The 17,669-nt window shown below is 39.9% G+C and overlaps 1 protein-coding gene across 8 annotated transcripts in view; it reads left to right on the top strand.

Moving 5' to 3' along the window:
• The first annotated feature begins 1,585 nt into the window (after positions 1-1,585).
• ZFP82 (ZFP82 zinc finger protein) overlaps positions 1,586-17,669 on the top strand; it is a 47,226-nt gene continuing 31,142 nt past the window's right edge. For 3 of the 8 annotated variants that reach the window (XM_045833791.1, XM_045833792.1, XM_045833787.1), the window contains exon 1: positions 1,609-1,798. In XM_045833791.1, coding sequence (XP_045689747.1) covers positions 1,744-1,798 — 55 coding nt within the window. In that variant the 5' untranslated portion in view covers positions 1,609-1,743. Of the gene's footprint in view, positions 1,799-2,005; positions 2,184-15,848; positions 15,871-17,669 lie in introns of those variants that run through there. The other 5 variants (XM_045833784.1, XM_045833786.1, XM_045833790.1 and 2 more) reach the window with 5 other exon arrangements.

Genomic DNA, 17,669 nt, shown 5'->3' with positions numbered 1-17,669 from the left:
TATAAAAGAAAAAGTAAAAATAAAACCCAGTAATGTTAGCATGAACTCATGCTTTGAGTCTTAAACAAGTTTCTTGTTCTCCTTTAACAAAAAAGAGTACCTGACTTAGAACCCAAGATATTTGACTCCCTTAATCCTGGGGTGTCTGCTGTAGCTGATGGGGGAACTCAAGAATTGGGAAATTTTAGTTTCAGGTAATAGTTAATAAGCCCAGTAGTTAACGCATGCAAAAAGCTATTGTTTCAGGAACTGAAGGTATGGCCATCCTGACTCCAGGAGACCACAAGCCAGTCAACTTTTGTGCTCCAGAAGAGACCATAAGCATCAAGATGGTGTCTGAGCCATTGTGTTCCAGGGAGAGACAGTTCACCCTCCAGGACACAGATAAAGAAAATTGTCCAGGAAACGGGACAGAACCCAAATAGAAAATCACTGGTCAGCAGATAATAGGATGTTAGGGAAATTGCCAGACTGCAGCTTTTATCTGACTAACCTCTCTCCTGAATTTCAAATCCCTAACCCTATACTTTTTTTCCCTTGAATTCCAAATCCCATACCTACACTTTTTCCTTAGGCTGGCTTGAAAGAAAATGTAAGGTGGTCTGTTACTGTACATAACCCACCATCTTCTCAGATCGCTGGGCACCATCTGAATAAAGTGTCTCTAAAGATTCAATCCCTGTCTCTGTTTATTGGCTCTGGTAGTGACAGGCATCACCAACACCAACTTTGCAGGTTTCATAGCCATACTGCTTCTTTTTATGTCAAAATTTTTTTTCTCTTAGTCTAGGACTTCTTAAATCTTCCCAACAAAACCCCTCAATACTAAGAAGGAAGGAAAGCCATGAGAATCTGGGGCAGAAGAAAATCAACTACCATACTCCACAGCAGAAATATCCTTTGAAAACATATATTTTTTAAAGATTTTATTTATTTATGTTTGGAGAGGGAAGGGAGGGAGAGAGAGAGAGAGAGAGAGAGAGAAACATCAATGTGCGTTGCTGGGGGTTATGGGCTGCAACCCAGGAATGTACCCTAGCTGGGAATCAAACCTGCGACACTTTGGTTCGCCAGCCTGTGCTCAGTCCACTGAGCTACGCCAGCCAGGGCGAAAAACATATTTTTAAAGTTATGCTTTTTTACATTTTTCTCCACGATAAACCTGACATTAAATGTAAAACAAATACATAATTATCCTGAAAAATCAGTTTTTCCATCAAATCCTTCAGTAACATTTATACTTCTGAATGCAACATTCTTTTCTGTTTCAGCATTGTGGGGAGTGAGTTTTGGATCACATCAGTCATCCAGATAGCCACCTGTTACAGTCCCACAAGAACATATCAGAAGTCCACATACTCATCATACAATCAGATGGACTGTTTCTCAGACACACACTAAGGGATTCACGGCATGCAAATAAAAACAAATATCTCAGTAGGGCCCATACTTAGGACTAAGAGGTTGGATCCCTGCCTTCTCTGAAACGCTACAGGATTGTCCGGCTCACTCAAGCCTTTGGCGGAACTGATGCTCCACCCCGAGGCTGGCCACGCCTGCGCACGTAGAGCGTGTAACCGAAGCTCCCAGCAAACCCTGCGTGTTGCCCCTTAGGCCCATGGGGCTTGAGCACCCTCGCTTCTACTGGGTGTGGGTGTGTTACGGGTTCGGATGCCAAGGTGAGCAGTCCTGGCACAGAACGTTGGTTCCGGCCTTCTGTAGGAAAGGCATTGCGGCCAGAGGATGTTGAGGGGAAAGGCGAGGCACCTCTGCAGAGTGTTGGAGTTCTTCATTTCAGGTCCGAGTGTGCGTGAGAACCGCGGTGGTGTAACTGGGGGTCGGGGGAGGCAGGTGTGGCAGCACTATGCGGGGTTGTGAGGCCATGTTTAGTGGGAGCAGGTGTTTGTGTCATGGAATTGGGTTCAGAGCTTCTTGTGTGACGGAAGGTGGCAGTGGCTTGTGTGACTACGGCCTTCAGCGTCACAGCTGAATCTCTGCCTTCTAGCCTCACGAGCCCAGCCGCAGAGAAATTGCCCCCAGTCAGATACCTGGGCACCAGTGAAAAGATTTCCAGCAAAAAGACCCCATCTTGGGATAAGAATGTTGGAATTGAACGTGCCTCTCATGCTGGCTCTGGGCAGAATTCCACTGCACTTCATCCTCTGGTGTCCGCGGACCCACACGTACGTGAGTCCACACCTTCAGCTCCGAGGGGTCCAGCTGCTGGTCTCAGTACCACGGAGTTCCCTGCATACAATTGCTATGAAGTTTCCAGTCCCCACATCCGTGACTTGGCCTTTCTCTAAAGGTCATCAGTACTCTCCCTCTTACTTCACTCTGTATTGTGTGGATGGTGGATGGTGGATGGTGGGTGGTGTGGTTGTGATGTGCCCTGATTTAGCCAGGCTGTGCTGGGCTGTGAGAAAAGCCTGTTGTCTTAAGATTCCCTACTTCCTCAGTCCTATCAAATTCTAAGAAAAGGCCTCTAAGGAGAACGAGGCAGAATGAATTTCTATTGCCCATTTAAAAGTCAAGATCAAGGCTAGCGGGTATTTCCTCGTGTTCTGTGAAATGTATTTTTATGGTTTAGGGCATAGCAACATTTGCTTAAATGGCTTTTGAGTTGATATCTAGAACCCCTCCCTAGTGCCTATCTGCACATATTCATTTGATGGATAATTCCATTATTTTCTTTTTATAATTCTGTGTAAAGCTCTTAGAACAGTGACTGATACTTGTTCCTAAGTACTTAATAAACATAAGCTATTTGTTGTTATATGATGATTTTGGGCAGTTCCCCATCTGCTCCAGTGGATCAGAAAAAATGAAAATATCAAGCTAATTGTGTTGGGTATTTCCTAGTTTAAAAAAATAAGATGCTCAAATGGTCTAGACCAGGAATTCTTAATGATAGGTAGTTTAAATTTGTTTGGGCCTTTCAGGGAACCAGAAACTCCTTGAAATTGTATGTTAAATTGTTGTATATATTTTTTAATGTGCCATTTTTCTGGGAAGAAGTCTGTAATGTAATGAGGTCATCAAACGACCCAGAAAGATTCAGATGCACTGGCCTAGAATCAAAGACTAATAATATCTGAGAATATTCTTTGAAATGATATTATATAAATTAGTGTTTACCAGTAACAAATTATTAAATAAGTAACACTCCATTCATGTCACAGGTCTATAGACTCACATTTCTTTAAATAACTGGAAGAAACTCCTCCCTGTTTTTTATTTTATTTGTATGGTAATAGTTTAATGTTTCTTTTTTTTCCACAAAACTAGAATATCTTTATTCATTTTTCTTTACACTATAAGCAAGAAAAATTATAATCCAAGGTAATCTTATAAAATGGTAAATGTAAGGAAATAGAATTTTTCTTTTTTTAATTTAAATTATTTTATTTTTTAAATATATTTTATTGATTATGCTATAACAGTTGTCCCATATACCCCCTTCAACCCCCTCCACCCTACACACCTCCTCCCTCCCGTATTTCCCCCCTTTAGTTCATGTGCATGGGTCATACTTATAAGTTCTTTGGCTTCTATATTTCCCATACTGTTCTTACCCTCCCCCGCTCTGTTTTCTATCTACCATCTATGCTATTTATTCTCTGTACTTTTTCCTGCTCTCCCCCCCCCGCCCCCTCCCTTGTTGATACCCCTCCGTGTGATCTCCATTTCTGTGGTTGTTCTAGTTGTTCTGTGCCTGTTCTAGTTGTTCGCTTAGTTTGTTTTTGTTTTCATTTTTGTTTTAGGTGTGGTTGTTAATAATTGTGAGTTTGCTATCATTTTACTGTTCATATTTTTATCTTTTTCTTAAATAAATTTCTTTAAGCCCTGGCTGGTGTAGCTCAGTGGATTGAGTGCGGGCTGTGAACCAAAGCATCAAAGGTTTGATTCCCAGTCAGGGCACATGCCTGGGTTGCAGGCCACAGCCCCTAGCAACCGCACATTGATGTCTCTCTCTCTCTCTCTCTCTCTCTCTCTCTCTCTCTCTCCTTCCCTTTCCTCTCTAAAAATAAATAAATAAAATCTTAAAAAAAGAAAAAAGAAAACAGTAACCACCTACGTATAAATCCTTGTTTAAAAAAAAATTCCTTTAGCATTTCATGTAATAAGGGCTTGAGGATGATGAACTTTAACTTGACCTTATCTGGGAAGCACTTTATCTGCCCTTCCATTCTAAATGAATAAATTATTTTATTGTTTTTCAATTACAGTTATCTGTATTTTCTCCACACCCCTCCCCCCTTCCCCCTCCAAACCGACCTCCCTCCCTTGCTTCCACCTTCCCTCTTGGTTTTCTCTCTGTGTCCTTTATACTAGTTCCTGAAAAACCTTCTGCCCACAGTCCCTTGCCACCCCTCCTCTGGCTATTGTTATATTGTTCCTCATTTCAATGACTCTAGTTATGTTTTGTTTGCTTATTTCTTTTGTTGATTATGTTCCAGTTAAAGGTGAGATCATAAGGTATTTGTCCCTCACCACCTGGCTTATTTCACATAGCATAATGCTCTCCAGTTCCATCCATGCTGTCGCAAAGGGTAGGAGCTCCTTTCTCTCTACTGCGTAGGATTCCATTGTGTAAATGTACCATAGTTTTTGATACACTCATTTGCTGATGGCCACTTAGGTTGCTTCCAGCACTTGGCTACTATAAATTGTGCTGCTATGAACATTGGGGTGCATAGGTTCTTTTGGACTGGTGTTTCAGGGCTCTTACGGTGTAATCCCAGCAGTGGAATTGCTGGGTCAAAGGGCATTTCCATTTTTAGTTTTCTAAGGAAATTCCATACTGTTTTCCGCAGTGGCTGCACCAGTCTGCATTCCCACCAACAGTGCAGTAGGGTTCCCTTTTCTCCACATCCTCTCCAATACTCATTTGTTGATTTGTTTATGAGGACCATTCTGACTGGTGTGAGGTGGTATCCCACTGAAGTTTTAATTTGCATCTCTCTGATGGCTAGTGATGCTGAGCATCTTTTCATGTGTCACTGGGCCCTCTGTATGTCCTCCTTGGAGAAGTGTCTGTTCAAGTCTTTTGCCCATTTTTTAAATTGGGTTGTTTGTCTTCCTGGAAGAGTCATGGGAGTTCTTTATATATTTGGGAGATCAAGCCCTTGTCCAAGGTGTCATTGGCAAATACATTTTCCCATACAGTTGGCTCTCTTTTCATTTTAATGCTGTTTTTTTTTTACCATGTAGAAGCTTTTTAATTTGATGAGGTGCCATTTGTTTATTCTTTCTTTTATGTCCCTTGCTTTAGGGGACATATCAGTGAAGAAGTTGCTGCATGGAATGTCAGAGATTTTCCTGCCAGTGTTTTCCTCTAGGACTTTTATGGTGTTATGTATTCTATTTAAGTCTTTTATTCACCTTGAATTTATTTTTGTGTATGGTGTAAGTTGGTGATCGAGTTTTATTTTTTTGCATATAGCTGTCCAGATCTCCCACACCATTTGTTGAAGAGGGTATTTTTGCTCCATTTCATGCTTCTTACCCCTTTGTCAAATATTAATTGACTATAGAGACTTGGATTTATTTATGAGCTCTCTATTCTGTTCCATTGGTGTCTGTGTCTGTTCTTATGCTAGTACCAGGCTGTTTTGATTACAGTGGCCTTGTAATACAGTTTGATATCAAGTATTGTGATCTCTCCTGCTTTGTTCATTTTTCTCAAAATTGCTGCAGTTATTCTGGGTTGTTTATGGTTTGATATAAATTGTTGAAGTCTTTGTTCTATATCTGTGATATATGTCATGGGCACTTTAATAGGTATTGCATTGAATCTATACATCACTTTGGGTAGTATGGCCATTTTGATGATGTTAATTCTTCTAATCCATGAGCATGGTACATGCTTTCATTTGTTTGTGACTTCCTTAATTTCTTTCTTCAGTGTTGTATAGTTTTCTGAGTACAGGTTTTTACCTCCTTTGTTAGGTTTATTCCTAGGTACTTTATTTTTCTTATTGCTATATAAAATGGGATTTTTTTCCTGATTTCTGTTTCTGACATTTCATTGTTGATGTACAAAAATGCCTTTGATTTCAGAGTAGTGACATTGTATCCTGCTATTTTGCCAAATTTGCTTATTAGGTCGAGTTGTTTTTTGGTGGAATCTATAGGATTTTCTGTGTACACTGTCATGTCATCTGCAAACAGTGACAGTTTTGTTTCTTCCTTTCCAATTTAGATGCCTTTTATTTCTTTTTCTTGTCTGATTGTTGTGGCTAGGACTTCCAGTACTATGTTGAATAGAAGTGGTGAAAGTGGGCATCCTTGTCTTGTTGCTGACCTTAGTGGGAAAGGTTTTAGTTTTTGGCCATTGAGTATGATTTTGGCTGAAGGACCCTCATATATGGCCTTTATTGTGTTGAGGAATGCTCCCTCTATTCCCACTTTGCTTAGTGTCTTCATCATAAATGGGTAGTGTACCTTATGAAATGCTTTTTCCACATCTATATATATGATCATGTGATTTTTGTTTTTCGTTTTGTTTGTGTGGTGTATTATGTTTATTCACTTGTGAATATTGTACCATCCTTGTATCCCTAGAATGAATCCCATTTGGTCATGGTGTATGATCTTTTTAATGTATTGCTGGATGCGGTTTACCAGTATTTTGTTGAGGATTTTAGTGTCTATGTTCATCAGCGATATTGGCCTAAAGTTTTCTTTCTTTGTTATGTCTTTATCTGGTGTTGGGATTAGGATGATGTTAGCTTCATAAAAAGAGTTTAGGAGTCTTTCATCTTCTTGAATTTTTTGAAATAATCTGTGGAGGATGGAGGCTAGCTATCTCCTATGCTTTGTAAAATCTCCTGTGAAAACATCCAGTCCAGGGATTTTATGTGTCAGAAGCTTTTTAATTACTGTTCAATTTCATCAGGTGTTATAGGTCTGTTCAGGCTTTCTGCTGCTTCTTTACTGAGTTTTGGAAGATTATATTTTTCTAGAAATTTGTCCATTTCATCTAGGTTTTCAAATTTCTTGGCATATAGTTCTTTGTAGTAATTTCTTACAATCCTTTGTATTTCTGTGGTATCAGGAGTCAGGTCTCCTGTTTCATTTTTGATTGTGTTTATTTGGGCCCTGTCTCTCTCTCTCTCTTTTTTTTTTTTTTATGAGTCTGCTTAAAGGCTTGTTGATTTTATCTTTTAAAAAAACCAGCTCCTGGATTCATTGATACTTAGAATTGTGCTTTTAGTCTCTATGTCACTTAATTCTGCTCTGATCTTGGTTATTTTCTTCCTTGTATTTGCTCTAGGTTGTCTTTGTTGTTGTTTCTCGAGTTCTTGTAGGCATAGGGTTTGGTTGTTTATTTGAAATGTTTCTGTCTTTTTTAGGTAGCCCTGTATCACTACACACTTCCCTCTCAGGACTGTCTTTGCTGTGTCCCATAAGTTTTCGATTCTTGTGAGTTTATTTTCATTTGTTTCCAGAAACTTTTTGATTCCTTCCCTAATCTCCTTCTTGACCCATTCATTGTTTAATAGAATGCTATTAAATCTCCATGATTTTGAGTGTTTTGGAGTTGTTTCCTTGAGGCTGGTTTCTAGTTTCAGTCCTATGTGGTCAGTGAAAATGCTTGATATAATTTCAATTTTCTTGAATTTATTGAGGCTTGTTTTGTGTCCTCTCATGTGGTCTATCTTTGAAAATGTTCCATGAACATTAGAAAAGTATGTGTATTTTGATTCTTTGGGGTGAAGGGCTCTCTCTATATAATCAGTTAAGTCCATTTCCTCTAGGGTGTTGTTCAGTGTCACAATATCTTTGTTGATATTTTGTTTGAAAGATCTGTCCATTTTTGACACTGGGGTGTTAAATCTCCTACTATAATTGTGTTGCTGTCAATATCTTTTTTGAAGTCCTTCACGATTTTCTTTACATATTTGGGTGCTCCCATGTTGGATGCATATATATATTTAGTATGTTTATGTTTTCTTGGTGGATTCTTCCCTTGAATATTATGAAGTGACCTTCTGGGTCTCTTTTTATGGTTCTTTTTTTGAAGTCTATTTTGTCTCATATGACTATTGCTATCCTGGCTTTTTTCCCTGTCCTTTTGCTTGGAATATTTGTTTCCAGCCCTTCACTTTAAGTCTGTGTGGGTCTCCTGTAGGCAGCATATGTATGGACCATGATTTCTTATACCTTGAGCTATTCTATGTCTTTTGATTGGGGCATTTAATCCATTTACATTTAAAGTTATTATTGATAGGTACTTATTCATTGCCATTTTTTTGTACTTGTGTTCCTCTCTCTTTCACTGTTTTTCTTCTTGTTCTTAAAGCAGACCCTTTAGCATCTCTTGCAGAGCTAGTTTGGAGGAGGTATATTCTTTGAGCTTCGTTTGTCCAGGAAACTCCTTATTTTGCCTTCCATTTTAATTTAGAGCCTTGCTGGATAAAGTCATCTTGGTTGCAGACCTCTGGTTTTCATTACTTGGAATATTTCTTGTCATTCCTTTCTGGCTATGAGTGTTTCCATTGAGAATTCAGCTGTTAGTCTTATCAAGGCTCCCTTGTATGTTATTCCTTTTTCTCCCTTGCTTCCTTTAAGATTCTCTCTTTGTCTTGGAATTTTGCCATTTTAATTATGATTTGTCTTGGTGTGGGCCTCTTTGGGTTCCTCTTGATTGGGACTCTGTGTGTTTCCTGGATTTGTGTGACTTTTTCTCTCATCCAGTTAGGGAAGTTTTCCATCAGTACTTTTTCAAATCCCTTGACTTTCTATCACTTGCTCTTCTTCTTCTTGTATACCTATTATACAGATATTATTACATTTCATATTGTCCTGCATTGTCCCTTAATTTCTCTTCATTCTTTCTGAGCCTCTTTTTCTTGTCTTGCTCATTCTGGGTGTTTTTTGTACCTTGTCCTCCAGCTCATTGATCTGATCTTCTGCCTCATCGAGCCTGGTTTTGATTCCTTCTACTATGTTTTTTAGTTTAGAAATTGTATTCTTCATTTCCTGTTGGCCCTCATTGATAGTTTCTATTTCCTTTTTCATGTTGATATAGTTTGCAATGAGTTCATTGTAGTTTCCCTGTAGTTTTTGGCAATTCTCTGTGAGCTCATCGAGTTTCCTGATGACCATTGCTTTGTACTCAACATCTGATAGTTGACTTGCCTCTATTTCATTTAGCATTCTTTCTGAGGCTTCCTCCTTCCCTTTCATTTGTGGGTTGTTTCTTTGTCTTTCCATTTTTGTGAGACTTTTCTTGTAAGCCTCTGTTTATTAAATTTATCTGTTCTGATCTCTGGGTTTCTGGTGTGAACTTTTGTGGTAGAATACCTGTGAGATTCAGTGGTGCTGTCTCCTTGATCTCCCGAGCTCACTGGTGTTTGTTGTTTACTTTGGCTCTATGTATGTCTTTTGGTTTTGATTGTTGTTTGGTCTTTCTTTGGTGGGTGTTCCCCACCAGCTGGTTAACTGAGGGTCATTCTGTCCACCACCTCTTGTATTCTGTTGTGCAGGTGTGGGCAGGTTGTACTGAAGCTGGTTCTTCCTTGTGTATAACGTTTTGAGAATTCTATCTTGCTATTGTTCAGTTGTTTGTTCTGGGTAATTTCTCCACCACTTAGTTATATTTCCAGATAGGTCCTGGATTGAGGTTAGTGTGGCTTCCACTCCCTCCTTCACCTTCTCCTGTTGTCATCTGTTGGTGGTTCCTCTGTTGGTGGGTTTCCTCTTCCAGCAGGTATCCTGGTGTTCATTTGGAGGAGGAAGGTAAAATGGTTTAAGCCAGCAAGAGTGTATTCTATGATATTTACAGTACAAACCCATAGAGAAGAGGTAGGAGACCCTTTGGATATGTATAGTGTTAACCATGATATTTTACCCAACTAGCCATTTTTTAGAAATGGTGGAAAGAAGATAAGACTCTTGTTGGGGGGAAGGATTGTGAGTTGGATCTAGAAAGCAGTGAGCTTGTGGGAGATCAGATTATGAGGTAAAGTGAAAGTAAAAGATAGAAAATATGTGTAGTGTGTGAGAGAATAGAGTACCCACCACTGTAATAAAGTTCAGGAAACGGTGAAGTGGGCTAAGGTCTGGGAGGGGTGTTGTGTAGTATTTACAATAGTATGGAACAGCTATTATTTACAACAGTAATGGAACAACAATCATATGATAGAATCTATGTGATCTGGATAACCAGAATAGGAATACCTAGAGTAATGTCCTAATGAAACACAGGTGAAGTGAAAGATAATAAATGAACAATACACTATGAAAGAGATATCAAGGGAAACCAGTCAAACAATGCAATTTAACCAACCAAGTGAAGAAGTCTAAACAGAAAGAAGAGAAATAGAAAGATAGTAATAAAATAAAAGATATAAGAATGAAAAAAATAATAATACAAATATGCAATAACATGCAAGTTCTCGGCAGTATCAAAGTGAAATTTGTCTCACTGTCTCAGCTGTTGGGATGCCCCCTCTTTGGGTCTAACCCTGGTCTTTTCACAATTCCAGGTTTTCTTGTCTAACTTGTGGGAATTAAAAAAAAAAGAAGGAAGGAAGAAGAGATAAAAAGGGAAATAAAGGAAGAAGGAATAAAATAAGAAAGTAGGAAAGAAAAGGAGAAGGAGTTAAAAAATAGAAGAAATAAAAGTACAGAATTACTTAAAAAAAAGTGGGATGGGGGAGACTTCTGGCTAAGATGGAAGCGTAGGTAGATGCACTGTGCCTCCTCACACAAGAAAAGGAAGGACAACAATAATTTAAAAAGAAAAAACAACCATAACTAACAGAAAATCAAACTGTATGGAGGTCCGACAACCAAGGATTTAAAGAAACATTCATCCAGACAGGTTATAGGGGCAGAGACAGGCAGCTGGGTTGGGAGGACTAGCAGGAAGGTGGCAGCTGAGGACTGGGGTGGGCAAGGCGGTGGTGGCTGGCAGACCCAGTGAGGCAGCAGATTGTGGAGTGAGTCGGGCAAGGCAGCAGCTGGCAGACCCAGCAAAGCTGCGGCTGGTGGAGTTGGCGTTCCCACATTCGTTTGCACATAAACTGAGAGAACACAATTGGGGAGTGCCATAGACCACACAACCCAGGGTCCCAGTGCAGGGAAATAAAGCCTCAGACCTCTGATTGAAAACACCTGTGGGGGTTGAGGTGGCAGTGGGAGAAACTCCCAGTCTCATAGGAGAGTTCATTAGAGAGACCAACAGAGTCCTAGAACATACACAAGCTCACCCACATGGGAATCAGCACCAGAAAGGCCCAATTTGATTTGGGGTAGTGGGGGAAGTGAATGAAATCTGGCAGAGAGTGGAGCAAGTGCCATTTTTCCCTCTCGGACCCCTTCCCCACATAGAGTCACAACACAGTGATGTGAGTTACCCTGTCCCAGCGAATACCTAAGGTTCTGCTCCTCAGTACATAACAGGCGGGTCAAGACAAAAAAAAATGGCCCAAATGAAAGAACAGATCAAAGCCTCAGAAAAAATACAACTAAGCAATGAAAAGATAGCCAACCTATCAGATGCACAGTTCAAAGCACTGGTGATCAGGATGGTCCCAGAATTGGTTGAATTTGGTAGCAAATTAGTGAAAAAATGAAGGCTATGCTAAGTGAAGTAAAGGAAAATGTACAGGGAACCAATAGTGATGGGAAGGAAACTGGGATTCACATCAACAGTGTGGACTGGAAGAAAGAAATAAACATACAACCAGAAAAGAAAGAAGAAACACAAAGTCAAAAAAATGAGGACAGGCTTAGGAACCTCCAGGACATCTTTAAACAACATCTGAAACAAGGGTACCAGAAGGAGAAGACGAAGAGCAACAACTTGAAAACTTATTTGAATGAATAATGCAGGAGAACTTCCCCAATCTGGCAAAGGAAATAGACTTCCAGGAAGTCCAGGGAGCTCAGAGAGTCCCAAAGAAGTTGGACCCAAGGAGGAACACACCAAGGCACGTCAGAATTACATAACCCAAGAAGAAAGACAAGGAGAGAATCCTAGAAGCAGGAAGAGAAAAGGAGACAGTCACTTACAAAGGAGTTCCCATCAGACTGTCAGCTGATTTCTCAAAAGAGACCTTGCAGCAAGAAGGGGCTGGAAAGAAGTATTCCAAGTCATGAAAGGCAAGGAACTACATTCAAGATGACTATCCAACAAAGCTTTCATTTAGAAGGGAAGAGCAGATAAAGTGCTTCTCAGATAAGGTCAAGTTCAAGGAATTCATCATCACCAAGCCCTTATTATATGAAATGTTAAAAGGATTTATCTAAGACAAGAAGATAAAAATATGAACAGTAAAATGACAGCACATTCATAGTTATTAACAACCATACCTAAAACAAAAACAAAAGCAATCTAAGCAAACAACTAGAACTGGAACAGAACCACAGAAATGGAGATCACATGGAGGATTATCAACAGGGTAGTGGGAGGAACAGAGGGGTGAAAGGTACAGAAAATAAGTAGCATAGATGGTAGGTAGAAAATAGACAGGGGGAGGGTAAGAATAGTATAGGAAATGTAGAACTTATATGTATGACCCATGGACATGAACTAAAGGGGGGGTGAATGTGGGTGGGAGGGTGTGTGCAGGGTGGAGGGGAGTGAAGGGTGGAAAATGGGACAACTGTAACAGTATAATCAATAAAATATATTTAGAAGAAATAAGTAAAAAACAAAACAGTTTGTCAACCTCAGCAAAAAAAAAAAAAAAAAAGGGAAACCTCCTCGTCTCTTCAAACTGACCAAGCCAGTTTTGCTGGTCTTCCCAGCTGCAGCAGGCTGAGGGGGGATTGGTTTTGCTTTTCTCCCTTCCTGATCAGCACAAGGTCAGCCTCCATCCCAGTTCCCCTGCAGCCTCTGGTCACTCAGGTTTGTGTGTACACTCTCCCCGGGGCTTTGGATGTGAGCTTGGAGCCTTCTTTGTGGCTTGGGGGCCTTCTGCAGTGCTCTCTCTCCCCAGAGCTGCGGGTGTGCCGCTAGGCTGGGCCACTTCTGGTCCCTCAGGTTCTGACCAGAACTCTTCCCAGGGCTACGGGAGTATGCGCAGGGTTTTCCACACTACCTGGGGAGTGTCGTGCTGCTGGGTAGGGAGAAGGTGGGAGCAGCTACTGCAGACTTCCCCAAACAGCTGTGGAGTGCCTCTTTTTTCACTTTTTCATTTTTGAGAAATACTTCCTTCTTAAGCCTGCCACTCCATACAGAGGCCTGGCCTCTCACACAGCCCAGTTCTCCAGCCAGACCAGGGACTATCCTGGTCAACCCATCACGGCCCAACTCTCAATTCTCCCCAGCTGGCAGACTCTCTGGGTGCTCATAGCCCCTGTGTGTTTGCTACTTAGTTCTTATTCCCCTCTCTGTGACTTCAAGCAACCAGGTCTCTCCCGGTGCTGCTCAAACCTTGTTTGGCAGGGGAGGGAGCTGTTGACCCGGCTCTCTCCCTAGAACCCTGTGGCAGACCCTGCGGGCACTGGTCCTGGGGTTGCAGCTGCCCTGTTCCCCCTGTTCCCAGGGACCTTATTGTCCTGAAGTACTCTCCTTGTTACAGAACAGACCCAAGGCGGGTGTATGATATACTATTACCAAAAGGACCTCCCACTAGGTTCACTATTCCCACCATCAGAAGAAAGACATCTTTCAATGCCAGATATTTGTGAAAAGGAAAGAAATTATTTATTTAAAAGCTATACAGACTTAGAGTAGTGACTTAATGTCTTCATTAACATACTAAAGTCCCTTTAGAATACCCACAGATGCACGCAGTTCTTCCTTCTCCCTGTGCCCTAATTTGGGATACGGAATCTCAGGAAAAGAAGTCTGTGATTCAGGCTCCTGGCACCATTAGCTGTGTCGCTTCCACAATCTCCAGTTAATCCAAAGCCATGTGGCACCTTCTCATGGCCCACCAGCAAGAGTCCTTCCACCCCTTTTCTTCTAGGCAAAGTCGCTCCTGCTTCCTAAGCCACATGGCAAAAGGGAGCACCCCAAAACCTTGGGATCTCCACTCTGCCAAACCCGCATGGTTCTCCGGTATGACTGCCATGCCTGGGTTTAAATCCCTGTGCCAATCTTTCTCTGCAGCCCCATTTCTGACTCCTCCTACAATCAGTTACTCCTGCCAGCATTCCCATATTCTTCCAGCTTTACTGGGCTACCATCGTAAGCCTGGGCAGGTGTGGCCCCATTGCATGGAGCCAGTCTTCTCCAAGCTGTCATGCAGGCATTGTAACCATGGGGAGCTGCCTCCCAGTTACTTCTTGGGTTTAAGTCATTTCTGTCCCCTTGGCTCAAAGCATGGCCACAGCTATTTAACATATCCATGAAACCAGTTAAAGGTTAGAGATATGTTAAATAACTATGCCAGAGGTTAGCTGCAAAGCCGTTGCTATACAAAAATAGCTCTGAATGGCCCTGTTCCATGTGTCCCATTCCCCCAGCTCAGACTTGTGGGGGTGAGAACATCCTGTATATATTTTTCTATATTTCCTGGACACCTTGAGTTCTGGACCCCATTACAAATCCCTATTTGAGGACCCCCTCTTTGCTGCACCTTGTTACATCCTTACCATCTGTTTTTTCAATGTCCTCTACAATTTTTTGTCTCCTATCTTCATAAATGCTGGGGTACTGTTGGCTGTTCACTTTCTTCCTCAGTAGATGGGCTAGGTGTTTTACCCATGTGCAGGGAGAAGTAGACTCCACTCCCACCTACCTCACCACCATCTTAAGACTCCTAATGTTTGTTTCTGATGGTAAAATTAGTACAGGTTTATTTTATAAAGAAAATCGCAAAGACCTAAGAACTAATAAAGAAGAACAATTAAATTACCCATAGCCCCACCATCCAGAGTTAATGAATATTAATATTTTGATGTTTGTTTTTATAAATATTTTTCTGTGCACTTCTGCACATGTTAACTTTGCAAAATAGAATCACAAAAATGATCATTTAAGGAGATAAAAGACCGTCCAACACTTAGAAAAAAGAATCCAACGCAGTCATAAAATTTATTATATTTCTATGCCTGTACAGAGTAAAAGGGAGTGCACCCGTTCCCCTCTTATTTGAAAAGTCTTTCAAGAATTTATACCTTAGGGCAACAGATTTGCAAGTGAGATATCCCTTCAGAATTAGAGATTTTTTTTAGTGGTTCAGGGTTACTTCTAAGTACATATTTATAATAACAGGAAAAAAGTGGTAGTAGTGATAAATATTCAGACATGTTATACAGAAGAACTTGGTCAAATGTTTTTGTGTTCAGCATGACACCTTATCAAATCAGGTTTCTTGAGTTTAATGATGCCAAATGGTGTCTCTTGGAGCTGCGAGGGATGGAGAACAAGGGAGGCCTTGCTCTGTTTCTTGATTTTTGTGCATTTTTTTGCTAATATTATTAAGAAAAATGACATTCCAAGCCCTGTTCTAAGAGTTATTGTGTTAAAGAGCAGTCTTGAAAATCTCAACAAGTTTAGTATAAGAAAAAAGAGATGGGTATCCTAGTATTAAAATTACTATACAAAGTTATTAAAGATAACAAAACATTTGTAAACCTATAAATTAAAAATTATTATCTTTAATAAATAAGGGCCATGTAATATTTTTTATATTATTAAGTACTACTAATAACCATTTTAAATATTACATGTAGTTTATTTAAAAAAAATTTATTGATTGATTTTAGACAGAGAGGAAGGGAGAGAGAAACACTGATTTGTTCTACTTATTTATGTATTCAGTGGTTGATTCTTTTTTGTTTGTTTGTTTTTGTTTCTCTTTCAGTGGTTGATTCTTGTATGTGCCTTGACCAGGGATCTAGCTCACAACCTTGGCATATCAGGATGATACTCTAACCATTCTGATGTACCTGGCCAGGGCTGTATGTATTTTATGTGTATTATATTACTTAATATCCACAACATCCCTTTAAGATAGATACCATTATTCTTCCCATAGTTTATGTAGGTGGAAGCAGAGGCATTGAAAATAAAGTAAATGTCCAAAATCCTAGTTGGTAATTGTCGGAGCTTAGATTCATGTCCTGGATCCTGACAACAAAGCCTGTGTTCTTTAATCCTGTGTTCCTCCCAGCACTGTGCATAGTTTTAGTCTGCCTGTTGTACTTGGCAGTTTATTTTTGATGTATTTCTTTCATTAATATGAACCAGTGTCATCATTATTAACATTGTGTAATATGCCATCATATAGAGGAACATTATTTAGATTTGTTGCCTATATTTGGTATTCTGACTTCTGGTTATAAATTATTCTTTGATGAACTTCCTTACATATCTCTGTGTACTTTTACAAACATTTCCTAAGGGTAAATTCCTAGAAATGGAATTTCTAGGTTGAATTATTAGACATGTATAACATACAATATACCAGATCCTATGCTAGTACTTGTGGTAAATACAGTGACTAAAATGACATGATTACTATCCTTAAGTTGCTTACTAAATATTTATTAAGGTAGATAAACCACTAAGATAAAGGTCATTGAAGAAGTCAGGGGAAAGGGGAAGTGACTTTAGCTCAAGACCTGAGGATTTCCCAGACTCTGATTTGCTCCTTCAGCTCAGTTGGCTGGAACTGCTTGGAGAATCCAGTGGCTGATAAACAGAAACTCTAGCAGGAGTACAGTGACCTCTTGGTGCATTTGAAGGGTGGGGGGAACCACCAGCGTCCTGAGCTGACTATACTGACAGGGTGCTGTGTCTGGGGGGCACTATCTATAGCCTGCATTGCCTTGTCTGGGCTTCCTTTCCCCAAAGGAAATAAGACCAAGAAGCTTGTAGGACTTGAGGACTTGAACAAGCATCAGTCAGTGTACTGGCTTCTTGGGGAAAAAAAATCCAAACCAAAACAAATTAAAAAATCTCAGATGGCATGACATGGGAGTCCCTGAAAAGGAGATATCATCTGATTTTGGTATATACTGTCAGATTTTGACCAGATAATACAAAACCCATGTTGGGGTCTGGGTGAAAAAGATGAAGGGATTAAGAAGTACAAATTGGCAGTCACAGAATAATCATGGGATGTTAAGTACAGCATAGGAAATATAGTCAATTATGTAATAACTATGTGTGGTGCCAGGTGGGTACTAGACTTATTGGGGGACAACTTATTAAAATATATAATATCTAACCAGTATGCTGTATACCTGAAACTAATATAAAATAATACTGAATGTCAACTCTAACTGAAAAATTTTTTAAAAAGTAATAATATCTCTACCAAAAAAACCCCAAAAAGCTCAAAAAATAAACCTATGGGATTTCTTTGGAAATTAATGGATTTTATATGATAAGCTTTATGCCTCACAGTTTTTTTTCTCATAATGTGAGAAGAAAATTTTAGAGAATTTTTGATACAAAGTGAGACCAACAGAACAAGAAGATTCAGTAGCTCTTTGGAAGGTATCATGGCTAAAATTGATGGTTCAGAAGCAAGATCAGAAAGTTTTGAGACAAGAGCAGTGACAATAAGACATTAGCTGGGGATGTTCAAATATTCTTTTCTAGGCAAAACTCCAACATAAATGAATAAACCTAAAAGTATTAGTTGGTTCACATATTGGGAGCTGAAATAAAAACATAGCTTTTTTTCCTCCAAATTCAAGGGACTTTTAAAATGTGAGTCTTTTTCACCTATTTGAAGAAAAGTTTCCTATTT

This window comes from Phyllostomus hastatus, unplaced genomic scaffold (genome assembly GCF_019186645.2).
Source record: "Phyllostomus hastatus isolate PE091 unplaced genomic scaffold, TTU_PhHast_1.1 phas_contig_194, whole genome shotgun sequence".
In the NCBI taxonomy this organism is placed as follows: domain Eukaryota; kingdom Metazoa; phylum Chordata; class Mammalia; order Chiroptera; family Phyllostomidae; genus Phyllostomus; species Phyllostomus hastatus.
This window is presented reverse-complemented; position numbering and strand designations above follow the sequence as displayed.